The sequence below is a fragment of the Ornithodoros turicata genome, unplaced genomic scaffold (genome assembly GCF_037126465.1).
Source record: "Ornithodoros turicata isolate Travis unplaced genomic scaffold, ASM3712646v1 ctg00001058.1, whole genome shotgun sequence".
In the NCBI taxonomy this organism is placed as follows: Eukaryota; Metazoa; Arthropoda; class Arachnida; order Ixodida; family Argasidae; genus Ornithodoros; species Ornithodoros turicata.
The window spans coordinates 163,880-190,756 of record NW_026999454.1 but is presented as its reverse complement, the minus strand read 5'-3'; the positions used below and the strand labels follow the sequence as shown (position 1 = coordinate 190,756).

Here is a 26,877-nt window from a genome sequence, read left to right as displayed (position 1 = left end):
TACCACGCAGGAGCGCGGTTGGACAAGCCGGAACGGACAGAGCTGGCGTGGGGACACATCGTGAGCCGGGAGGACATCTTGGAAGCCCACAGGACGGACGGGCTCTGTCAGCGTGTAGTAAGGAGGCTGGAGACTACGGGCCCAGCGGACGCCGGAGACTCTGAAGAGAGGTTCGACTCCTATCAGCTGGGCGAGGATGGTTTTCTGGTGAGGTACATCACCGAGGCAGACGACGAGGAGGTCGGTGGCAACCCTTTCAGGATCGGAGTACCACGAAAGCTACGTAAGTTATTCCTCAGATATTTCTATGACTCTGCTTTGGCAGGTCACGGTAGCGGCAGCAAGACTTATTCTAAGTTATGTCGTATCGCGACGTGGCCAGGCATGAGACGGGATGTTTTGCGGTTTACTCGCAAAGCTGTCCAGTTTATCAGAAGTCGAAACCTAAGGGTGGACTGCCGCCAGGATTGCTGCAACCGATTGTCAGTCAGGAGCCTTGGCAGATAGTCGCATGTGACGTAATGGGGCCATACCCCAGAAGTCCCCGTGGTAACCAATACCTGTTAGTCATTACAGATCACTTCACGAAGTGCGTTCAGCTCTATCCCCTGCGAAAATTGGTGTCAGCTCGGATCTGGGATCGGCAGCTGGATATGTCTTTTCGCGGTTTGGATTCCCGGACCAGCTTATCACGGACAACGCCTCGTACTTTACAAGTAAGGTGTTTGTCGACACACGCTCGGCATTAAGTATCCGACATAAGAAGACGTCCCCTATCACCATCAGGCAAACATAACTGAGCGGGTCAACAGGAATATCAAAATGATGATGGTAACGCTTACCAGCAGGCATAAGGATTGGGACGCGCGTCTAACGGAGATTGTCTTCACCACTCATACGACGGAAAAAAGGTCTACTGGGTTCACCCCTGCCTATTTAAATTTTGGACGGGAAATGGTATTTCCACTCGAAAATTCCCTACGAACACTGAGGGAACAACCCCGTCGCCCGTATGCACGATATGCGGAAGACATTCCCAACCGTCTCTCAACTGCAATTCGTTGTGCACGTGAGAATCTTGAGGTCTCACGACTGAAGCAAGCATCCCAGTACAACAAGGGTCGATGCCAGGTAACATACCGCGTGGGAGACTTAGTCCTGAGGAGGACGCATCCACTTGCGACGCGGCGAAGGGCTTCGCAGCTTCTCTCGCGGACCGATAGGACGGGCCTTGCCGGGTGAGTGCGCAACTTACACCCGGTACTTAGACTTGAACATCGCAGTACAAGTGAAGAGACTGGCCCAGTTCACATCAGACCTCAAGGGATTCATCGGTCGCATCTTGGAGTAAGATGAAGGGCAAGAGGACTCCGGCACAAGTTCATCTCAATCCCAACCCTTCCACGGCCCCATCTACACGGAGTCGCAGCCCGCTGATGATGGGACAGTTCGGGGCAGGTTATCGTGGTCTCCTCGTTATAACCTTCGCCCTCGTAAGCCTCCAAGGTGAGTCAGTGCCCTACCTGCGGGACACTGCTGATCCACCCCGAGACTCATCTTGCCGCCGCTCTTCACGTGTCACGCTCCCGTCAAGTGAACCCTCAGCGCGACGCTTTCTTCTCTGTGACCCCCCAGCATCAGGCCACCCCTTCACCCCAGGATATGACCATGGCGATACACCTCGTCGCCCGCTTCGCTCCACAGTTGTTGGCTCGGCCACTCTCGCAACACGGAAAATCTGATTCTGGACCTACCGGATTTACCGGACATTTAAAGGGAGGGGAGGTGTGGGCATCCGCCTCGGATTATCGGACGCATGTACATCTTTCCCGGATGGAAAGATAAGGTTTGTGCGATAGGGGGAGACTCCCCTATTTCCGGTTTCTACGGGTACGTTATTTAAGCAACGGAAGAAGGTAATGGGGGATCTTTTTTCCTCTTCTGTGTCGAGAGGCGGAGGGGTGCTGCACTGATTTGGAAAATGTAAGGAAATAAATCCCTCTTCTTGTTCCATTGCTGTGTTCGTGTTCTTCGGGGTTACCGCGGGTCGGACACGGAACCACCCCGGGTTTGTGGGCCGCGGTTCACACAGGCTATAAATTGGCTTTTTATGACTATGAGTGCTCCATGCACTACAATGGGATGGTATGGGACTACCTGCAATGTTCATGAGCAGTTATGACTATTTCCTCGTTTGCAGCTGTAAATTGGCTTTTTGTGACTATCACTGGTGAATGCACTACTAAGCAATAGTACGGGACTACCTGCATGGTCTATGACCTGTTATATCTATTTTCGACTATTCTCTAGAGAGCTGGCCTGAGATTTTCCCTCTCCCTCGCGCGCCCCGCCCACCCGGAGCGCGCCAATGGGAGGACGCGTGAGCGGCGTCGACTGAGTGGGGGCAGAGGTTCGAACGTAGACGGGGACGTGCTTTTGGCGATGCTACATCCACTGGGTTGTTCCATCCACCACGGCTCTGAGTTGGCCCGTGAGATGGCGCTGCTCGATCTGTGATGTGTGAACCTAGGGACGCACTTTCCTTGGGACCGCGAAAATGGTCGGCGATAAGTACTGAGTCATGGTCCCATTTCTGTCTCTCTTTTTTTTCCCTTTTTTTTTCTGTTTTTGTGGAATGAATTGACGGATGTTGACGGCTCCTGTGTTCGCTTGCTTTTGCTGTTAATAAACGTTTCATGTTCGCGTCCTTGAGCGATGCCCGCGTTTGTTTGTTTTTGCTTTTAATGAACGTTTTATGATGGCTTGTTTTTGCTTTTAAACGTTTTATGATAGGCGTCCTTGAGCGATGCCCGCGTTTGTTTGTTTGTTTTTGCTTTTAATGAACGTTTTATGATCGCTTGATTCATTGCTTGTTAGGCGCGGACTTCGAATGGCGCGTTCGCGGCGTCCTTGATGATGCCCGCGTTTGTTTGTTCTATTAAATATATGGAACACGCGTTGTTAGAGTGGGGGGAATATGTTTAATGCAAAGTAAGAAAAGAGGAAAGCGAGGAAAGGGAAAGGTTAGCCACGGTGTGGGCTTGCTATTCCCTAATGCTTTCAAGCAAACAGAAGAAAACAGCTGGGATACAGAAAATTATCAAAAAATACAGAAGAAACAGCTCCTTCACTAATCTTTGCGCATAGGACGCATCAGAGAATGCCCAGGAGTTTAGATTCCCGAAGGAATCGTGTCAGCGCAGACGTGACTTCAGCGTGCTGGGTAGGGCCAAGTAGCACCGCGAGGGAAAGCTCTCGGTAGCCTAGATGAGCAAGGCGGCGCCGGAGACTCGATCGGTGGTCTTCGTACCGCTGGCAGGCAATGAGAATGTGTGGCACATCGGCTTCTACGGTGCACGTTGGGCAAAGAGGTGATGGGTGCTGATTCATCTTAAATAGGAGGAGAGGAGTTCCGGCCACACTCAGCCGCAGCCGATGAAGCTGCGATTCCTCGATGCGCGGGATGCGGCCAGGCACAGCATATGTCATTAAAGGGTCAATGGATTTAAGGAAGGCATGGGTTCGTATAGCTTCTTGCTGAAAGAGCTGTGTGCGGTTGGCAGTGAAGCGGCGGATTTTCAGCTGGCACATAGAGTGCGCAAGGGGAAAGACAGTTGGTTGCTCAGCGTCGTGGGCTTGTCGAGCAAGAGCGTCAGCACGATCATTGCCTGAAGTTCCGACATGGCTCGGAATCCATTGGAACACCACTTCGTGTCCCAGTGATACAAGTTCAGAGTGCAGGGCGATGATCGTGGTGCAGGTGTCACTGATGACTGCGGCAGAGTAAGAGGCCAGCGCCTCCAGAGCCACTTTACTGTCGGTGAGGACCGACCAGGCCCTGGGCGTACACGAGGAGACATATCTCAAAGCGACCAGTAGTAGTTGTTAGAGTGATCTTGATAAGACGTCCGCGAAATCGTTGCGCCCGTGTTTGGGTGATAGTAGGGCGTTCTTTGGCGTGTGTGTGTGTGTGTGCCTTCCCTTTTATTGAGCATGTCATGCGATTCGTGTGCGATGCGCTTTGGACCCACACACGGCCGGTGAGAGGTATACCCCGTTTTTGTTTCTTTGTCGTTTGGCGGGACAACGCGTCATTATGGACTGTTTCCCTCTGCGTTTTTTTTTTCTCTCTGTTTCATACTCCCTTTTTGTCTTCACTGCGTCATGCGACACGTGTTGTTACGAAAGGAATTTGATGAGATGCCATGCCCGTGCCGTTTTTGTGCGTATGTTTAGATAATGCCTACATCCCAAGCAGCACAATGTACTGAAAGTCGAGTGCAGTAGGGGTGGACGGTATGTGTTTTATCAATGTTCCTTAGTTTCACGAGTCTGTTCAAGGCCTTCCACCTACCCGTCCACCCCTATTGCACTCGGCTTTCAGTACATTGTGCTGCTTGGGATAAGACTCTGGTTCTTTTCCCCCTTTTACTGAACATGATGCCACGCATGTTGTTACAGAAGGACTTTGACGAGACGCCCAGGCCGTTTTGTGCGTATGTTTGGTAATGCTGGCTAATGACGAAAGAAGACTACTTTTTTGATGGTTTCTTTCATTAAACTTTTGGTGGCACCGTACCGCTGTCAATCGACAGGACGCGCATCATCTTTATATGTGAAACCAGAAGACGCATGCAACTGACCACAGCAGGCTGCGAAATTAATGCACATGACATTTATTGCAAGGAACTGCATGGACAGGCTTTTGTTGGCGATGACAACAGTACATGTGGTCGAGGGCGGTCCTCTGAAACCCGTGCCGTAATGCCTCGGTAGTGGAGTACACTGTTGTTTTTATATGCTGTAGCATATCATGATGCGTGCTCATGCAAAATGACATCCGACTGTCATTTTATAGGATTAATGGTTCCGGGATATTTCATCGAACGTCGTTTGGTCGAAAGCCGTTTGATCGAAACGGCAGCGGTCGTTTGATGGATTTCTTTATTGGTTCGCTTGTAGCGTTGATGTAACAAAAAACAAGAAGAAAAACAAAAGAAAGCGTCAGTCCTAGATGCTGTTATCTTAAGGAATATTTAACTCTGTGTAATACGCTATCTAATGGCCTGACATTTCGACTGTGTGGGACGGAATGTTCAAGAACATTGCGGGCACATACGCCATTGCACGTCACCAGTTCAGACCGGAAACGGTGGACTACAATTCGCTACGCTGCCGAGGTCTAGAAGCTGAAGGGATACTGAAACAAAGAAAGCGCCGGTTCCGCGTAAACCACCCACCATTTTCGGCGTTTTGACCCCTCTTTTCTCCTTGTAGGAGAATAATCCGCATTCACTGAGCGACCCAAACACGGACTTCACAACACAAAGTTCAGTGACAAAAAGTTCGTTATGCAAAGATAAGAGGTCAGAACGGCTTAAGAGGAAAGAATAGAACGAATTCTTGGTTCCATTGTATGCTCAAGTATAGCACGTGCCTAGTTGTGTTCTTTTTAAGCTCGTCCTATCTCAAACTTTATAACTCCCTCCGATGTCCTGTTGCCGTGAGTTCCTGTAGTACACTTGATGTACGTACTGGACCGTAAGGACGCTGGACTGATGTCTGTTATGATTTCGTTAGTTTGGGATGCGCCTATTTGCCTCTTGCGTACCACGGCGCAGAGAGAAAAGCAAAGCAAGCATATCGGGTGTCCGCCCATTTCATCGAACGCCGGTTCGTCGAACGACGTTTCATCGACGCCATTTTATCGAATGCAGTTTCATAGAACGCCACCGGTCAGTTGCTCACCAGACAATTGCCCGTCGGAGAACTGCTCACTGTTAAGCCCGAATCCCATAACAAGCGACACGCGGCAGATACACGCGAGAAGCGACAAAATCGACGTCACTGCCGCCACACGAGCGTCAAAAAAGCTCAGTCGCGGCTGAATATTTCTGCATCTACTCCCAGTAGATATTTGTAGCATGTCGCTGAATTCGTTGCCTGTTGTTTGACAAAACCAGCTAGATTTGACGGCGTGAAACAAGAACTGAACGCGTGGGCAAGGGAAAGGGTGGAGAGGGCAACCAACAAAAGTAGCAGACGAAGAAGTGGGCGGGGCGTTGGGAACTTAACAGCGCCACTGCGTTACGGCAAATATTACATAGCACCTTCATTACAAGTTCTCTTCGTTTTGACGAATGAAATACTATTTTTGGTATATTTATGGCAATTTACAACTTAGCTCGAATAAAATAAGCAATGCTTCTCCAAAAACATCATTTCTCGGCGACGAAATGTCGCTGCTCAAATGGACCAGGAAGTCGCGCCATGACCAGACGCGACAGCGACAAATTCTGCAGCGCATCGGGTGTCGCTTGTTATGGGGTCCGCGCTTTAGAATCAATTTGCCACCATTTTAGATGTTTACTGTTGTAGGAAAATTTAATACGACGTGGAAGGGTCAGTACATGGACAGCGCCTCTATTTACAATCTATGAGGCTGTGAGGAGTGATATATACATTGCTACGCTTCATGATACAAGAGGGATATGCACTATTATACTATACTATTACTATATATTTACTATATTATTATTACTACTATTATTATTACTATACTATATTACTATACTATACTATACTATATACTACATGTTAGATCAGTTTAGAATTAGTCTGCTGGCATTTTAGACGTTAGGTCATGTTAGAATTATAGTGTGGGTATAATAGACGTTAGAATTGGCGTATTAGCATTTTAGACGTTATTATTGTTGTTATGTTAGAATCAGTTTATCGACACTTTAGGTTCTTGGCGAAGGCGTGTTCTGCAGTTCTTCGCAATCGCAACAATGCAAATATTCGCAACAATCGCGCAATCATATCCTGAATGTAGAAAAGGCTGACGCTGATACATGATCTCAAAGCTGTTTGCGCGTGGGGAAGTTAACTGAATTAAATTTCACGTTTTATCTCTGATGCTTCGTCCTCTGTCACTCACTTATCCGCCGACAAAGCACTGATTTCCAACATGTTGATATCGGCGCTAAGCTGGTGGTTATAAAAGGGTTGGGGGGGTTATCTAACGGGATATCGGCATGCGACGTTTGATCCATATCGGGCCATTCCTATAACCACTCCGGTGTCCGCCCGTTTGTTCGAACGCCGTTTGATCGAACGCCGTTTGATCGAACGCCGCTTGGTCGAAAGACATTTGTTCGAAGGGAGTTCAAAGCTCGCAGCGTGTCCTTATAGCACCTCTTTTCTGTAACTTTTGACTCGAGCATACGGAAGCAGGCAATCAGTGTCCTCTGCTTCTTCTTTTTTTTCTTGCTTTTTTTTAACTAAACAGGGGAGACCTCTGGTTATTTGCAGATATTTGTCATTCACGAACAGCACAGCCGAATAGAATAATGCGGAAGAATCCGGCGAACCGTAGGACACATATTGAAGCAAATGGCCTCAGGTTGCGAGCAGCCGATAGTCTGTGCCTCTTCTGGGCACCCTTTCATTGTTGGCGACAAATTTAAAGGGAACCATCTGAAATGGGATAGCCATATGTGCGCGAAAGCCACTCGAAGTCTGTGGATGCTAAGAAGGAAGTTTCGTCATGGTACAAAATAATGATACTAAATTAACAGCCATATAAAACCTTAGTTCAACCTTGGTTAGAGTATGCATCTGCAGTCTGAAATCCCTACACATGCACACGATAAAAAAAAAGAAAAAGAAGAAGAAGGAAAAAGTATACAAACTACAAAGACAACCTCCCCGGCTTATATTGTCTGGGTTTCGAGGGACTTCTTCGGTTCCATGTATGCTGCAAGAACCAAATTTAGATTCGCTTGCACATATCGGCGCAAAGTAAATAAACTAAAACTTCTTTCTCCTATACAATGTCAGTTATTGACTACAAACATTAAAAATACCTTGTTAAAATTTGTCCACGTCCGACGCGAATTAACCATTCAAGAGTGTAATTTATTTATTTATTTGTCAAAGTTGTTTATTAGTTGACAAAGTGTTGGGATACTAGCGGTGAAAGGCATGTATGCCATTTTTAGTCACTATCTGTCAGAGAGGAAAAACCTATCAAGTTGTCGAACGTGAGAGGGTGAACAACCCAGGCCCTTGGACCGCTTTCTGGGTGCGAAAAAGTGTGTTAAGATGAGGAATGTGTATATGGGCAAGCGTATTACACAGAGTTAAATATTCCTTAGGATAACAGCATCTAGGACTGACGCTTTCTGTTGTTTTTCTTCATGTTTTTTGTTACATCAACGCTACAAGCGAACCAATAAAAAAATTGATCAAACGACCGCTGCCGTTTCGATCAAACGGCGTTCGATCAAATGGCTTTCGACCAAATGTCCCGCGTTCGATCAAACGGCTTTCGACCAAACGACGTTGGATGAAATGTTCCGGAACCATTAATCCTATAAAATGACAGTCGGATGTCATTTTGCATGAGCACGCATCATGATATGCTACAGCATATAAAAACAACAGTGTACTCCACTACCGAGGCACTACGGCACGGGTTTCAGAGGACCGCCATCGACCACATGTACTGTTGTCATCGCCAACAAAAGCCTGTCCATGCAGTTCCTTGTAATAAATGTCATGTGCATTAATTTCGCAGCCTGCTGTGGTCAGTTGCATGCGTCTCCTGGTTTCACATATAAAGATGATGCGCGCCCAGTCGATTGACAGCGGTACGGTGCCATCAAAAGTTTAATGAAAGAAACCATCAAAAAAGTAGTCTTCTTTCGTCATTAGCCAGCATTACCAAACATATGCACAAAACGGCCTGGGCGTCTCGTCAAAGTCCTTCTGTAACAACATGTGTGGCATCATGTTCAGTAAAAGGGAAAAAAGAACCAGAGTCTTCTGTCGGCATTATCTAAACATACGCACAAAAACGGCACGGGCATGGCATCGCATCAAATTCCTTTCGTAACAACACGTGTCGCATGACGCAGTGAAGACAAAAAGGGGGTATGAAACAGAGGGAAAAAACGCAGAGGGAAACAGTCTATAATGACGCATTGTCCTGCGAAACGACAAAGAAACAAAAATAGGGTATACCTCTCACCGGCCGTGTCCCGGTCCACAGCGCATCGCACACGAATCGCATGACATGCTCAATAAAAGGGAAGGCACACACACACACGCCAAAGAACGCCCTACTATCACCCAAACACGGGCGCAACGATTTCGCGGACGTCTTATCAAGATCACTCTAACAACGCGTGTTCCATATATTTAATAAAACAAACAAACGCGGGCACCATCAAGGACGCCGCAAACGCGCCATTCGAAGTCCGCGCCTAACAGGCAATGAATCAAGCCATCATAAAACGTTCATTAAACGCAAAAACAAACAAACAAACGCGGGCATCGCTCAAGGACGCCTATCATAAAACGTTAAAAAAACAAGCCATCATAAAACGTTCATTAAAAGCAAAAACAAACAAACAAACGCGGGCATCGCTCAAGGACGCCTATCATAAAACGTTAAAAAAAACAAGCCATCATAAAACGTTCATTAAAAGCAAAAACAAACAAACAAACGCGGGCATCGCTCAAGGACGCCTATCATAAAACGTTTAAAAGCAAAAACAAGCCATCATAAAACGTTCATTAAAAGCAAAAACAAACAAACGCGGGCATCGCTCAAGGACGCGAACATGAAACGTTTATTAACAGCAAAAGCAAGCGAACACAGGAGCCGTCAAAATCTGTCAATTCATTCCACGAAAACAGAAAAAAAAGAGAGAGAGACAGAAATGGGACAATGACTCAGTACTTATCGCCGACCATTTTCGTGGTCACAGATCGAGCAGCGCCATCTCACGGGCCAACTAAGAGCCGTGGTGTATGGAACGACCCAGTGGATGTAGCATCGCCAAAAGCACGTCCCCGTCTACGTTCGAACCTCTGCCCCCAGATGGCACTCAGCCGACGCCGCTCACGCGTCCTCCTATTGGCGCGGAGCGCGCCAATAGGAGGTTGGGCGGGGCGCGCGAGGGAGAGGGAAAATCTCAGGCCAGCTCTCTAGAAAATAGTCGGACTACCTGCATCATATATCACACGTTATGAGTATTTCCTTGTTTACGCCTATAAATGGTATTTTTGTGACTATCACTGCTCAATGCACTACTGTGATAGTATGGGACTACCTGCACGATTTATGACCCGATATGACTATTTCCTTGTTTAGGGCTATAAACTGACTTCTTATGACTATGACTGCTCTATGCACTACAATGGGATAGTACTGCACTACCTGCACGACCTGTTATGATGGTTTCCTTGTTTATGGCTATAAATTGACTTTTTGTGACTATGCCTCCTCCGTGCACTACTATGGGATGGTATGGGACTACCTGCAATGTTTATGAGCATAATGGTTGTTTCCTCGTTTGCAGCTATAAATTGACTTTTTGTAACTATCTCAGGTAAATGAAATAATATGCGATAGTATGGGACTGCCTGCATGGTCTATGACTTATGACTATTTCCTTGTTTACAACTATAAATTGACCCTTTATGACTATGAGCACTATTTGAACTACCATTGGATAATTTAAGATGCCTTGATTGTGTATGACCTGGTATGACTATTTCCTGGTTTGTAGCTACAAATTGATTTTATGAATACGACTATTCTTTGCACAACTAAAGGATATTATAAGACTACCTACATAATCTATGACCTGTTGTGAGAATTCTCTGGTTTGCAGCTCGAAATGGTCTTTTTCTCTTTTCGGGTCTTTTTGTGACTACGACTGCTCTGTGCACTAGAATGCACTACAATGCAAAACCTGTCATAAATCATTGGCTGTAACGACTTTTGGTTGGCCGCTCTTCTTGGCCCCGTCTTGCACCCCAACCACTGCCGCTCTCCTCTGTTCTCTCCGAGTCTCAGGGCTCGTGAACTGCATGTAACGTTGTGCTAGTGTTTATTCTCTTCTTTCTTTCTTTCCTTTTCCTTTCTTTTTGTTTCTCTTTCCTTTTCCTTTTCTTTGTTTCTTGTTTTCTTTCCCTTTCCTTTCTTTTTGTTGCTTTTTGTTTTTCTTTCCTTCCTGTGTTTCTATTCCCCCTTTTTCTTTTTCTTTTTCCTTCCTTTTCTTTTTTTGATTCCCCTTTTTGTTTTTTTCGTTCTCCTTCCTTTTCTTTTTCGTTTTCCCCTTCCCCTTTTCCCTTTTTCTTCGGAATAGCAAGCCGGCTCTTTGCCTGGCTTACCTTTCCTTTCTTTTTTTCTTAATAAACATATTCCCTCCCCCCTGTCATAAATCGTACAGGTAATCCCACACTGTCGCATTGTAGTGAAAAGAATAATGAAAAGTCACCCTGAAAATTTAGGATCAAATTTCACCGCATAAGGATTAAAATTGGTAGCATACACGAGGATTAAATTTAAAAGAAGGATGAAATCCCACGGTATAAGGATTAAAAGTGGCGGCATGAGGATTAAATTCCACGGTATAAGGATTAAATTCCGCGATATACGGATTAAATACGACGGGAAAACCTGTAGTTCGAGACTACCCCATGAGACAGCTGTGAGTCCTCGCCGCACCAACGAATGCACAGCGTCACTTGCGCTGCTGTCGGCAAAAGAAAAAAGAAAAAAAGAGCCGATGGAGGAAATGAACACCTTTTGGCACTCACTCTACGACAAATGTGTACCGAAGCCCGCCCATCTGTACATACGTGTGTATCTACATGCTTTTAGTTTGAGAGTTTCATTGAGTTCGTTGTTTGCTTGCCGTTTGCTTTCTTATTACTGCGCGAATTCTAAGCGGTCTCCGGTATGGAAAGCAAGTCTGCGGTGTTATGCAAGGCCGTTTTAGGTTGCAAAGTGGTGCAGTAATATAGGAACGTAGTAGTAGATGGGGCAATGAACATACAAACACAACACAAACATACGCACAGTTGCATACTTCAACTGCCTTTATTCAATCCAAGGTATAGTACTCGTAATAGCAGAAAAACTCCCGGGGTTTCACTTTTTCGCTTCCTTACCGACGACGACGACAGGCAACAGCAACTAGTCAGTGGCGTGTATGACAAAGGGAGTCTGGCCATTAGGAGGAGCCTAAAAAACAGGCTGCCATGCCAGAGAGGAGCTGCCATGACACCAAATTTTCTCCAAGATGGAGGATGGTACTTGGAACGGCGAACGGGAGATTTTGTGACAAAAAATTTCCACAGACTACTTTGATTTCATACTGTGACCATATATCCTTATGTGCGCATCTGCAAAAATCAGCTTCAACTTTCGCTCCGCCATCATTATTTATGAGAAAATGGGATGTTTCGTCACTAACGTTAGGCCTAGTTAAGACCGTGATACCAAGAAAATAGCAAGAAGGACGACCCTTATACGTAGGATTTTGCGTTATATAATTGCATTTTATTTATACATACATTTTTGCTCATTTTTTATTCGATCTACTTTCATTACTTATTTAAAACTTCATACCGGCAGTCGTCTGCTTCGAAGAAGCGGTTCTTCTTCAGAGACTGTTCTTCTGATCCGAAGTTACAATATTAAGCTGTCTGTTGTTTGTGTTTTGTATCCTTTGTTACAGTGTTGGTTTTTTTGTGTCTATATAATTTTCCACTCCTACCTGGATCCCAAGTGGGATTTGTAGTATATTGAAATAAATAAATAATAAATATACCACAGTATGTGTGAACGACACGGCAGCTTCGCAGTGCGCACTGTCAAGGACTTGACTTATGTTCGTTGACCTCAACTCTTTTCTTGAGCGCAGCCTCTCTATTTCCTCCAGGTTCGAAGAAAAAAAGCGAACATGTATTTGGTATAATTCCCGTTACAGAGCACGTAGGCGTGTCCATATGCTTCTTGTCGAGAGCTAGGCGGACGAATGCCAATGAATCAGAGTAAGAAATATGGTCAATGAAGATAGTGTGGGCCACTAAAAAAGTATCGGTATCGGTAACGATACGGAGATCGCGTTACCGTAAATCTGTAACGGAAATGCTTTTCTGATACCGATTTAAAAACATATCGCGATCCGCACTCCGATACCGAAAAATGTATCGGTTACTGTAACGGCGTTACATACAACACTGACCATAATTGATCATATTCCTTCTAATAATGATTGAGGAAATCGAAATATCCAGTTTCAAAGTGCAGAGCACGAAGCGTATGAATACAGGGACAACGCACACATTTCTGTGTTGAGCTGCGAACGAGGCTATTCTTCTAAACCGGGAGTACTTTCTCAGAACGTAGTCATGACCTGATCATGGCGTTCAAGTTCATTCCAAGAGCGAACTCCGACGCGGATGTAGGTAACTTCCGTCAAGTACCAATCAGAGAGGGTGGATTTTGAAAAAATTATTTCGAAGGGCTAATTTTGCTAGATTTTTTTCCGGTTTATTTAGACGCCCAGGGGAAAAAAAGATTTATTTTGAAAGTTTATTTTGGGAGTTGGATTTTTCAGACTTTCAGTGGGTCATATCAGCTTCACCCCGGCCAGAATATATGGGTGTTCCCAGGATTTTTGTCGGGGGAGCGCGAAAAGCATCCAAGGGGAGGCAAAGCGTCCAACCAATAGACACTGGAATGGCAACAACCGAAGCGTCTGATATGCAGGATAAGATTCAGATTATTATGACGGCACCTGACAATGACGACTCGCGAGTAAAACGCGGGGAATTCCCACACGCGGTGATGTTGCAGCTCCAGAGGGGATCCCCTCTTGCCCCTTCTTCTTGCCCCCCTCTCGGAACGCCCTTGTCAGAATATGAAGTAGCGCTCATTATCCTCGTTATCCTTTTTCCATTCGAAATTCGAATATAGAATTCCGTATTCGATTAGGAAATAGAATCGAATTATTCGCTTCGGTATTTTTCGATATAAATTTCGATTTCGATTGTCGAAGTTTCGATTTCGGTATAAATTCGAATATTCGTACATCGCTACAAATAATAAATATTGGCTATTGTCGTGAGTTTTATGCTCATGGAGGAAGAAAACACAGTAGTGGCCCTTCCAACTTTTTGCCATTGGGACCGGCGTGCCAGCTTCGCACTGCATTCTGGGATGCTCCTGTATACCACGTGACCGCTCACGTGGCCCCAAGAGCATGCGCTGGCCAGCCCCCAAAGCAGACGACGGGAGTCGTGATTGTCTTGCAGTTCAGGTATCTGCATTGTGATGAACGCCGCGCGTCCAGCTTTATTTTTGTGTGTTCGGAGGTTTACTCTTGGTTTACCCTTCTACTACAAGACCTGTCAGTATCTACAGGACAACCACGCAGGACTTGAAACATCATTCGCGGCAGCGATGTTTGTGTGACGACGTGGCCGCTTTTGTGTGTTTGTTGCTGAAGTGGTAAAGCATGCCAGTAATCAAATTTGTACAATGATGGAGGAAATCAATTGAATCTGCAGCTATAGCACAGCGCCAGCTTGCAAAGGGACGATTCAAGATGACTCTCTCACACACAGGGGTACGAAACAACCGGTCAAGTACGTGCTTACGAATGAAACGTTATTCCCGTGACAGAGCTGAACGACAGCCGCAAACGCCGTAAGAACACGTTAACAAAACGTTGTTTCCGCAGTGGTGCTGATATTTTAAGAGTAAATGACTTCGGAAAAGCATGAAAAGTAGCGCGAGCAACAAAGCGTTGCCAAACCGAAACTTTAGAGAGGACCACGTGGTGGACAGGAAGTGATGGCGGTTTTGACAGGAGCGACCGCTAGAGGGGTACCACGGAAATCAGCTCGAAACGGCCGCTCCTGTGTTTCCTTCCTCCATGTTTATGCTGCTGTCTTAACGGAAAATTGGTAGTAAATTATTGTTAGATATATTGGAAAGCGATATGCCTGAATTACGATAGTACAGAAAAAAAAACACAAAGTATTCGCCGGTGCCGGTAGCGCATTACTTCTTAAATCTGCTAGCCTTGCGCTACCCTTGACTGCAGTGACGTCTAGCGGTGCTTCGTTACTTAGTTTCGAAATAACACTGGTCCGCGGACCCAAATATGGTACTCAACGAGAAACATAACCGAAAATTGTACTCCAAAAGCGGTAGACGACGTGTAAAGACTGGAGCTGGTCTTGTAATCATTCTGCTATTCTGGTGCAGCTAGACCTCGATATTTATCTGACAAAGCTGTAGCCGCAGCAGTTAAAGCGGCACTAAAAATGTATACAAGGTGCACTTTTTTTAACAGCATTGTGATACGTTGCCGACGGTGAGCGTTTTCCAAAAATTGCTGTCGCAATAAAGTAAATATCGGCTGTAAACCCACAAAATATAAACTGCACTCTTTCGCGCTCATGCCCCACTCTGCGATGTCCTGGCGACAATAGCCGCACGTCACTCTGACGTCACGCACCATCAACCATTCAGAATGCAGGACGCTTATACATAGATTTTGTTGTAATATCGATAACTGAGGTAAATTCTAAGTACCTTTCCACTTGTCGTCCTCAAGATAGCCAGTTCAAACCGTACCAAAAGCCTCCAATGTTGCATTTCGTATGCGCATTACGTTTTCAGTACTGTATTACACCGCGAGGTCACCACGATGTTCCTGCAACCGGTTCCTTCGCGAGCTGCAGCTTGTCTCGGTGGGGCCTGTCATTAACGAAATCTCCTCAACCCCCAGCGCCTGGAATGTGGCGTTGCTATGCGTTGCAATGGAACTTGGTGAGGTGACCCCGTTCCAAGGATGAAGGAGAGACTGGCGCGAATTATGCTATTTGAATGGCATTGTTCGTGGTAAATACGCTGTCTAAAAGTAAATGAATTGTATATTTAGATATCGTGAGTCACGTTGTTTCGTGAAGCATAATAATTGGAGAAAGTTCGTCGAGCTGTTTGGTGCGCCTTCAAGGCACAGCAAGAGATATGTGACAAAAGTGTAGAAAACTATATGGCTTGTATGAGAAGTCCAGATACTGCAACTGACCTTCATATCTGTGGAACCGTGGGATCGATGGCCGAGGGATGGAAACGGGTACACTCCATCGGCTGGGTTCAGGTCGCTGCGTGCCGATATAGCGTTTTCTGCGCTGTATGGCGGAGTGCAATTACACGCTGATAAGGGATCCTTCGTGTAGTTGTTGTACCTGCACGAGGAGAACGTATTTCGAGCTTATTCGGATCACCTGCGATTCCGCACCTCATGAGCTTGGTCATAGTCCGCATGTCGTGAACGTTATGATGATCCCTACGGAAGATGCGTGCCCTCGGAGTCATGTTGTAGCTAAACCAGTCACCGAACTTCGCAACAGCTTCGGGGTCACCGCTTAGGTTAAAAATCCTCTGAAAGTACCTGGTCGATATGAAGCGTTGTTATGCATATTTCTCGAACACGGACCAGCACTGCTTACGGGGTGTTGTAGCTCGGCCAGTAGCTCTGGTCCCGCAGCACATCCGTCACGTCTGCACTCATGACGTAGCCTCTGCAAAGAAAGTCAGTATGTTTTACGAAGAATGATTCAGTGCAAAATGAATTACCCATTACAAACAGACCCATATGTTTATTACTACTGCATCGAAGGTGTTTGATCGAACGCCGCTTGGTCGAAAGCCGTTTGATCGAAAGCCGGTTGATCGACGCCGTTTGTTCGAAAGACGTTTGTTCGAAGGGACCTTAGCACCTCTTTTTCTGTAACTTTTGACTCGAGCATACGGAGCAAGCAATCAGTGTCCTCTGCTTTTTGTTTGTTTGTTTGTTTCTTGGTTTTTTGTTTTTTTTTTCAGCTAAAGAGGCTAGGCCACTGGTTATTTGCAGACCTTTGTCATCCACGAACAGCACAGCCTTCTGGGTTTTTACTCTCTCTCATCCGAAAGGAAAATAAAATTGAATTAAATTGAATTGAATAGAACAATGCGGAAGTACCCCTCGAACCAGTAGGACACATATTGAAGAAAATGGCCTCAAGTTGGGAGCAGCAGCCAATAGTCTATGCTTCTTCTAGGCATCCTTTTCATTGCTGGCGACCAATTTAAAGTGAACGATCCGAAATGGGATACTAATATGTGCGCGAAAGGCACTCGAAGTCTGTGAATGCAAAGAACGAAATTTCGCCATAAAAATAAAGATATTATATTAACAGCCATATAAAACCTTAGTTCAAACTTGTTTAGAGTATGCATCTGCAGTCTGGGATACCTACACATCCACGCCATGAAAAAAAAAGACAAAGTACAAAGAACTGCTCCCAGGCTTATATTGTCTATAGTTTCGAAGGACTTCTTCGGTTACATGTATGTTGGAAGAACCAAATTTAGATTCACTTGCACATAGGCGCAAAGTAAATAAACTAACGATAAAAGTTGAAAGTCACTGAAAAGGTTATAGCCAGCTGGTAGGACTCGAACCTACATCTTCTGGATTGCCGGTCCAGGGCTCTACCAATTGAGCTAAGCTAACACGCCTTTTCAGCGACTTCCAGGCTGCGTCATCTGAAGGGACAAACCAGCCACTCTCTCTCACCCATCCTCCTTTCACTCTTACATTTTTGCTCACTCACACACGCATTCATACGACGGGATCGACGCAGGCGGCAACTAATGAACATGAAAGAACTGATGTTCTGAGGCTGGAACAACATAGAAGGGACAAATACATACAAAGCTTCAATTTGCCTAAGAAATTAACGATGAAAGTTGAAAGTCACTGAAAGGGTTAGCCAGCTGTAGGACTCAAACCCACATCTTCTGGATTGCCGGTCCAGGGCTCTACCAATTGAGCTACCAGAGGGCTCTACCAATTGGTAGAGCCCTGGATCGGCAATCCAGAAGATGTGGATTCGAGTCCTACAGCTGGCTAACCTTTTCAGTGACTTTCAACTTTCATCGTGGAGGGGGGGGTTGCCTTGGAGGAGATAAAAGGCAGGGTGCGACAGGGCAAGCTTGATTATTTGGAGATGCTCGCCTTGACGAAGTACATACTGTGGCGGAGAAGGTAAAATAAACCGATGTTGCATTGATTCTGTTGTTGTGCTGCGTGTTCCTTCGCGTGCGGAGCGGACGGGCTGACGCCCCGAGGTTGTGGGAACTTAGGCTTCCACAAGGTTATAGGATGTTTGGTGCTTATGAACCCCAACCGGTTCTAAACCATGTTGAAAGCCAGAAGCACGGACAAAAAAAGCAGACAGACGCAAATCCTCAGACACCTAAAAGTGTGCCAAGGCTATGGGCCTCGTTTCGAAGAAACCACCGCGCTCGCGTGGGAACTGCTCAGTCAGCGAAGACTGTTTCGAGAATCTTTGGAAATAGCCACTAGGAAAAATGTCACCAGTAAGTCACCCTTCTCCACCTCCCCCCCCCCCCCCTCGCTGGGTTTTGAGGATATTAGTTGTGAAGTCCAGATTAAATAACTCTGCTGTGTCTGAGGCGGCAACCGCATGGAGCAACTTTTGCCAACTGAATCGGGCAACGGAGCGCCAACTCAGCGTGAACGGAACGGTATGGAAGCTTGCAACCGCATGGAGCAGAATGTCCACGTTGAGGTTGTCATGGTGATGCGTCGGCCTAGCGTTTACCACCGCTTGTTGCACGCTATGTAGCAATGCTTATAGTAGTAAACTGCTGTACGCATTGTTTAGTAACATAAATGATATTTTAGCGGTTCTTGAAAAAGTACGGTGCTAATAACATCTAGAAATCAGGTGTTTACAAGAAATTTTGAGATACGAAGAGAATGTTGGCTTATAAGTGTTTCTGGCAATGTTCACTAAAGAAACATCAGACTGCATTTTATTACCGTTATCTCCTCACATATTTCCGATTTGGCATGTGCCACAAATAACATTTTGATGTTTCATTTAGTCACCTTCGCCTTGCACACACCTTGCCACCTCCTGCCAAAGGATATAATTTAAGTTGATGTCCTTATACTGAACAAGTTTAACGTTCCAAAGGGGTGGCCTCTTTGAAACCTGCGATATCCACGTCGAAGTCCGCGCGTGTCCTTCTAGGAGGCAGGGCGAAGACGGCAAAGCCCGGAAAAAAAAAAGCGGTCACAGGCATGATTACAGGTGACTTTGTCACGTGCTTGTGGCATTTCCTGTGAAGCGTGTTTTCATTGGCGCACACGGTTCCGTCGGGTTGTGTCACTTCCTCTCCTCAGACTAAATATCTACCCTTGGCAGAAACCGGCTCATCGGTCCGTCGTCTATTGTTCGCTTAGTAGGTCACCGTTCCTTTTGAAGGATCTTGCAGTGTGAAGAAATGACTGTACGACGAAGAGGAAGAATGCAATGACTAGAAGAGGAAGATGACTTTTTTTGTTTGTATCATTTTTTTTCTTATGGGCTCGAACGGTAGAACGTTGTATCTGTACTCGTAGAATAAATATGCTGTTCTAGAGGTAGGAGTTCTTCTGCTAGGATCCGGGCGCGACTTTACAAGGAGAAAGGTGGTGCCGAAACCCGGGAGAAAGAGAGACGAAGGACCCCTAACCATCTTCGAAGTATCAGTGTCAACGGCTAGGCCTACCGCTTGAAGATGGAACGCATGGAATGCCTAAAGAGGCGTCGCCAAGGTCTGAGAAGTCCGGTAACTCGAACCGTAAAAGAAGCTACAGAGAAGCTTGGCGACGTAAACCTTGCAGAAGAAGACATCGAAGTACTTGTTGCTAGGATAAAGAAACAGACAGAGAACTTGGAGAAAGTGGACGCTGAGCTGGAGCCTTTGTGGTCAGAGGGAGACGTCGACGCGGAGCAGCAAGAGGGCTTCAAGTATATCGACGGGGCAACTGCATTGCTCGCACGGCTACAGTTCAGGCTCGAGCGAAATTCTACGGCCATAAGTCGGACGTCAGAACGTCAGTCAGGGTCGAGACAGTCGGAGAACGCTGGAAGGATGAACCAGCACGGGAAGCTGCCGAAGCTGGATCTCGTCAAATTTAACGGTCAAAGGAGGGACTGGTTCGCGTTCTGGGAGCAGTTTCGCCAAATGGTCCACGACAATCAAAGGCTATCCACGTGCGACAAGTTCCACTATTTAAGAGCAGCGCTTACAGGGGAAGCGGCATCAGCTATCGCGGGGTTGCCGCCGACGGAGAGATGTTACGACGATGCTCTGGAGATCCTCAAACGACGTTTTGGGAACGAGACGCTTCAGATTGAAGATCACATGAGCAGACTTACTAACCTGCAACCGGTGAGAGCACAGCACGATGTGAGAGGACTGAGAAAGCTATACGACGGAGTCGTGTCACAAGTGAGAGCATTGAAGGCACTGGGTGTACCCGAAGAGTCGTTCGCATCCATGCTGTATTCAATTATGCTTCGACTAGTACCTCAAGAGTTGGTGGTCGACTTCAACAAAGGGGCATTGCAGGCAGAAGCTGGAACAACGAGCCAGAGCAGGAGCGGCCAAGAGGCCGGCGACGACAACACCTCAGCGCGTGCAAGCAGCCAGCATGTTGTCAAACTGAATAACTTTTTGGTCTTCCTCAGGGTTGAAGTAGACAGTCGCGAAAGATCGATCTTTACGCGTGAGGGAGACAGGAAAGAGCCGGCGGGATCACACAAGGACAGAGAAGTTAAGACACACGCGAAGAGAGCCAAGAGGCCGTCATCGACGTCAACGTTGCTTCACACAGCAGAGGAATACTCGGAATGTTTTTTCTGCAAAGCAAAGGATCACAAGACGGCTGAGTGCCAAGCGACGATTTCAGTAGAAAAGCTACGCAAGCTCAAAGAAGGAGGGCGGTGCTTCAGGTGCACCTTGCCCAACCACGTATCCAGGAGGTGTTGGCGTAAAGTAGAGTGCAGTAAGTGTCAAGGAAGACATGCTGCTTCTGTGTGTAGTCCCAGGGGAGACAGCTCGCTCAGCACAGACAAGTCGACGTCGGAATCGTCGCAGTTCAGTTTAGAGCTGACTCGACGCACCAAAGGCCCAGAGACTATACTACAGACAGTAGTCGCTTGGTGTAAAGGTCCGGGGGAAGCGAGCAAGGGCAAGATAATGTTCGACACGGGCAGTCAAAGGACATTTGTTACTCAACGAACCGCCCAAAATTTGAAGTGTGAGACAGTCGGCCAAGAACGACTGAAAGTAGGAGTCTTTGGGGGACGACAAGAAGAAAGAACGTTTCGGAGAGTATCCATAAGGCTTCTCAGTCTACAGGGTGGCAATGAGTACGACATGGAAGCGCTAGTCACCGACGTCATCAGTGGCCAAAACACACCTATGCCATGCTCCTTCATAATCGACAAAATGAGAGCGAAGAACCTTCCTGTCCAGCAGCTGGTGTGTCCAGAAAATGAAGAGGAAATACAGGTTCTCATAGGCACCGATCAGTACTGGGATCTAGTGACTGGAAGGATTGTACGACTAGGCAGCAGCATAAGAGCAGTGGAGACACGGATCGGCTGGATGGTACATGGAGTGTCACCTAGAGCAGGGACAATTCAGCATTGCAATCAAACGTTGGTGCTCAGACTGTCCGTAGACGAAGACGAAGGGAATTCGACGCTAGAAAAGTTTTGGCAGCTCGAATCCATTGGCGTGGTTCCAGACACGGATGACGAACAAGAGAACCCGGTACTACGTCGGTTCTTCCAAAGTGTGACACAAAATGGAGGGCGCTATGAAGTTGCGCTCCCGTACAAGTCGACGCTGAATTTGGGAAACAACAAAGGAGTGGCATTGAAGAGGCTCACACAGTTAACTAGGAGATTGGCTCGCAACGAAGAGTTGCTGAAGAGGTATGACGAAGCGATCCGGATGTACAGTGATAACAGCATGGCAGAAAGAGTGGTTGACGAAGTTGACGAAGGACAAAGCGTCGTCTACTATATGCCACATCAAGCCATTTTGAGAGAATCTAGTAGTACGACTAAGACTAGAGTGGTGTTCGATTGCTCATCCAGTTGCGGCTCAACAAAATCGCTTAACCAGTGCCTAGAAGCTGGACCGAATTTAAATCCTGACGTCGTGGGATTACTGCTGAATTTCCGGGTCCATAAGATCGCTTTGGGGGCCGATGTAGAAAAATCCTTTTTGCAAATAACCGTGAGGGAAGAGGACAGAAACGCCTTACGGTATCTGTGGTATGAGACAAAACCAGAAGCGGGAATGCCACTACCACCGGTAGAAAGCTGGAGGATGACGAGGGTTCCCTTCGGCACGACGGCAAGCCCGTTTTTGCTCGCGGCTACTTTGCGCAGCCACTTCAAGATGATGGAAGAGGAATATCCAGAAACAGCACGACTCCTTAGTAGCCACATGTACGTGGATGATCTTATAACCGGAGCAAATGACGTACAGGAAGCACAGAAGATCGCAAAAGAAGCGACGGCGTTCTTGGAACAAACGAAAATGAGGCTGCATAAGTGGGCAACAAATCATGGCGACGTGCGCGAGTCCCTTCAGGCAGAGTCGGGCGAACGAGCATTGGGTGATCCCAAGGATATGCAGAAAGTTCTAGGAATATCGTGGTTGCCGGACACGGACGTTTTAACATTTGGCATGAGCGACTTGTGGAGTCTACACCATGAAGGTGGCGACACGAAACGACGTGTCTTGCAGATCATAGCCCGCCTATATGATCCACTGGGAATGTTGGCACCGTTTACGATCCGTGGTAGAATCCTTTTCCAACTGTTGTGGAAGCGCAAGATTGGATGGGAAGACATTTTACCTACAGACCTTCAAACAACGTGGATCCGGTGGGGCTCCGAACTACAGGATCTACCAGACATAAGAGTACCGAGGTAGTATGGCCGAGACATGGACAAAGACGTGGTACATACAGAGATACATATGTTTTGTGATGCGAGTCCTACAGCGTACGGTGCGGTAGCGTACACAGTTATGGAAGACTCTTGTGGAACAAGAACCGCAGCGATGCTGATGGCAAAGTCAAGGCTCGCCCCAATAAAAGAGCTGACAATACCTCGACTGGAGTTGATGGCATGTCTAGTGGGAGCAAGGCTTGTCTCCTATATCACTGAAAAGATCAAAATCAGTCCAGTTCGACTTCACTTTTGGACAGATTCCAGAATAGCGCTTTGCTGGATACGTGGGGATCCCCAGCGCTGGAAGCAGTTCGTGCAAAACCGGGTACAAGAAATTCAGAGGCTTACTCAAATAGATGGATGGAAGTATTGCAAGGGCAAAGAAAACCCAGCAGATCTACTGACCAGAGGAATGCAAGCAAAGAAGATGACTGAAAGCGAGCTGTGGTGGTCAGGACCAAGCTGGATGACTCGAAGCGACAGCGAATGGCCTGTGTGGAACATGGACGATGACCTGGAGAGAAACGAATTGGAGGAGAAGAAAACAAAAGTTCTGCAAACGCTGACTACAGAGACGGAAGACGTCATAGAGATGGAAAGGTACAGCTCTGTGAGAAGGTTACATCGGGTTGTGGCCTGGATTTTGCGATTCAGAGGGAACGCTACAAAGAAAAGTTACACTACCGGACCCCTGACAGCGCAGGAGTTGCAACGTGCCGAAGAGTGTTGTATCAAACTTGTGCAAGGGAAAGCCTTTCCAGAAGAAATAGCGGCTGTGCTGAGTAACAAGCCATTACCAATATGGTCAACATTGCAAGGCAGCAAGTTGTTTATGGACACCAGTGGCGTACTGAGGGTAGCAGGTCGGCTACATCACAGTGATTTGCCGTATGATCAGAAACACCCCGTCGTCCTACCAAAGAAGAATCATTATGCGGAACTGCTGATCAGGCAGTGTCACTGGGATCTGCTTCAAGCAGGAGTAAGAGACACTCTCGTCCAATTAAGGGAAAGGTTCTGGATTGTGCACGCGCGACAGTTGATCAAGAGCATCTTGAAGAAATGCGTCGTCTGCCAACGATACAATGTAAGGGCTGCGAGACAGGAAACGGCTCCTCTGCCGTCAACGAGGGTGACACAGTCAGAGCCGTTCGCAGTAACAGGACTCGACTTTGCCGGGCCAGTGTGGATAAAGGCACAACGTTCAGCAAAAGAGGCATACTTCGTAATTTTTGTGTGCGCAGTGAACAGAGCCGTACACCTTGAACTTGTAGAAGCAATGTCAGCGACCGCATTTCTACTGGCGTTCCGGCGGTTCGTAGCGCGGCGAGGAATACCCAAAGTTGTCTATAGCGACAATGCCAAGGCTTTCCGCAAGAGCAACAAGGAGATTAGAAATTTATGGGATGTGACACACGGTCATGAAATCGAAGAGAAGATTGCTGAATGGAGAGTAGAGTGGCGGTATAACGTACCATATGCCCCATGGTGGGGCGGCTTCTACGAACGTCTAGTACGATCGGTGAAAGTCACCTTGAAGAAGACGATCGGCGCAAGATGTCTGAAGGAAGCCGAACTCAATACCATTCTCACAGAAGTCGAAGCAATCCTGAATTCTCGTCCAATAACATTCGTGTATGAGGAGGAAGGTACGCATCCACTGTGTCCATCAGCATTCCTGACGGGAAAGCGATTGACAACGCTACCGAACACCAAAGCTAGCGATGTACCAGAGAGCAGTGGTAGTACTCTACAGATAATGTGGCAGAAACGGGCAGAGAGTTTGAATACCTTCTGGAAGAGGTGGTCCGCGGAATATCTCACGGAGCTCAGGAACTTTCATAACAAAAGCAAAGGAGGACAACTTCAAGTGGATGACATCGTGATCGTCCGCGATGACAGGAAGAAGAGACAAGGATGGCCGACGGGACAAATAATACGAAGCTTTCCAGGCAAAGACGGAAAAACACGGGCTTTCGAGGTCCGCATGTCAGATCGAACCACAGTGCTACGGCCTGGAGATCTGCTATATAAACTCGAGGTGTAATGTACTGAACATTTCTTCGGGGGGTGTGTGAAGGATCTTGCAGTGTGAAGAAATGACTGTACGACGAAGAGGAAGAATGCAATGACTAGAAGAGGAAGATGACTTTTTTTGTTTGTATCATTTTTTTTCTTATGGGCTCGAACGGTAGAACGTTGTATCTGTACTCGTAGAATAAATATGCTGTTCTAGAGGTAGGAGTTCTTCTGCTAGGATCCGGGCGCGACTTTACACCTTTCAAGTTCTGCTGCCATTCATATGAATATATGATATATGATAAATATTTAGTCTGAGGAGAGGAAGTGACATCACCCGACGGAACCGTGTGCGCCAATGAAAACGTCCTTCACAGGAAATGTCACAAGCACGTGACAAAGTCACCTGTGACCATGCCTGTGACCGCTTTTATTTTTCCTTCGGGCTTTGCCCTCTTCGCCCTGCCTCCTAGAAGGGCACGCAGACCCGTCGAGTGAACTTCAAGGAGGCCACCCTTTTGGAACGTCAAACTTGTTCAGTATAAGGACATAAACTTAAAATATATCGTTTGGCAGGAGGTGGCAACGTGTGTGCAAGGCGAAGGTGACTAAATGAAACATCAAAATATTATTTGTGGCATATAGCAAATTGGAAATGTGTAATGAGATAACGGTAACAAAAATGCAGTCTGATATTTCTTTAGTGAGCATTGCTAGAAACACTCATAAGCCAACATTCTCTTCGTATCTCAAATTTTTTTGTAAACACCTGATTTCTAGATGTTATTGGCACCGTACTTTTTCAAGAACCGCTAAAATATCATTTATGTTACTAAACAATGCGTACAGAAGTTTGCTACAATAAGCATTGCCACATCGCGTGCAACAAGCGGTGGTAAACGCGATGCCGACGCTTCACCATGACAACCTCAACGTGGACATTCTGCTCCATGCGGTTGCACAGCTTCGATACCGTTCCGTTCACGCTGAGTTGGCGCTCCGTTGGCCCGATTCAGTTGGCAAAAAGGTGGTTGCCGCCTTAGGATTTGTGTTTTTCTGTTTGTTGTCTCTGGTTTTCAACATGATAGCATCCTTATAACGGGCATCCATACATATTTTACGGGTCACAGTAGAAGAAACGGGCGACAGTTGGCAGCATTGTTGCCGTGCATTTGCCCATTTTGACGGTGAAATTTTTTAGTGTAACGGCGTGAAAGGGCCATGAAGAAATCGCACTGTCCGTGTCTGATCTTCTTCACTCAGCTACACGCTAGTTTTGTAAGTTATGATGAACACTTGGGTTCCAGTTAAAAGACCGTATACTGACCGTATGCTGAGCTCAAGATCGCGGGTTCAATCCCGGCCGAGAACGGTAACAATGTGGGGGATGCAAACCACTGCTTCCAACACCGTATGTCGAGACTTCCGGGGAAGCCTATCAAAAGGCCGAAAAATCAGAACGCCGAAGTGTCAGAAGGTCGAAAGCCAAAAGGCCGAAAAATAATAAGGCTGAGCAATGTGAAGGCCGAAAGTCAAAAGGCCGAAAATCAGAACACCCAACCGAACACCGAAATAAAAGGGCCCAAGAAGCAGAAGACCTGAAATGGAATTGCTCTTTTCACTTTTAAAAAAGCAATAAACTATAACCTAGTATTGCCAACCTAATCTAGCATTAATCTAAAACATGTTTACTACAAAGAGAACGTGTGTGGTAGGTGAATGCCAGTGAATGACTTGTATCACCCCCTGAATGAATTGTAGAGGAGATGGTGTTTCTCTACATTTGGTAACCCGAACCTGATTGCCACCGTGTACAATAAACACACAATAACACAGTAGTTCATATCTCTACTTTTCCTTTTTGTTTTTTCCCTTAAGTCATCGAAAGTACTTTATTAATGCGATGTTCGATGAAACGATTTATTTGCTGTATTAATTCCCAACGAGTTTATTCTATTTAATCTGTAGAGCTAATTTTTTTATCGCAGTTGGAATACCAGTTCACGTATCCTGGGTTCCTCATTTGCCGGCGTTTCGATAATTCGGTTTTGTGACTTTTCGGCCTTGTGATTTTTCGGTGTTTTGATTTTTCGGCCGTTTGGTTTTCGGCCTTATGATTGCTCGATGTTTTGATTTTTCGGCCTTTCGAGTTTCGGTCTT

General features: G+C 46.5%; 1 protein-coding gene across 1 annotated transcript in view; it reads right to left on the bottom strand.

The window, feature by feature from the left end:
* Window positions 1–26,877, bottom strand: part of LOC135376219 (putative phospholipase B-like 2) — a 95,549-nt gene that overhangs the window by 5,371 nt on the left and 63,301 nt on the right. Inside the window, exons 8-10 of the mRNA XM_064608824.1 lie at window positions 16,333–16,404; window positions 16,122–16,274; window positions 15,909–16,068 (exon numbers count right to left, since the gene is read on the bottom strand). Of these exons, the coding sequence (XP_064464894.1) occupies window positions 15,909–16,068; window positions 16,122–16,274; window positions 16,333–16,404 (385 nt within the window). The remainder of the gene's footprint in view (window positions 1–15,908; window positions 16,069–16,121; window positions 16,275–16,332; window positions 16,405–26,877) is intronic.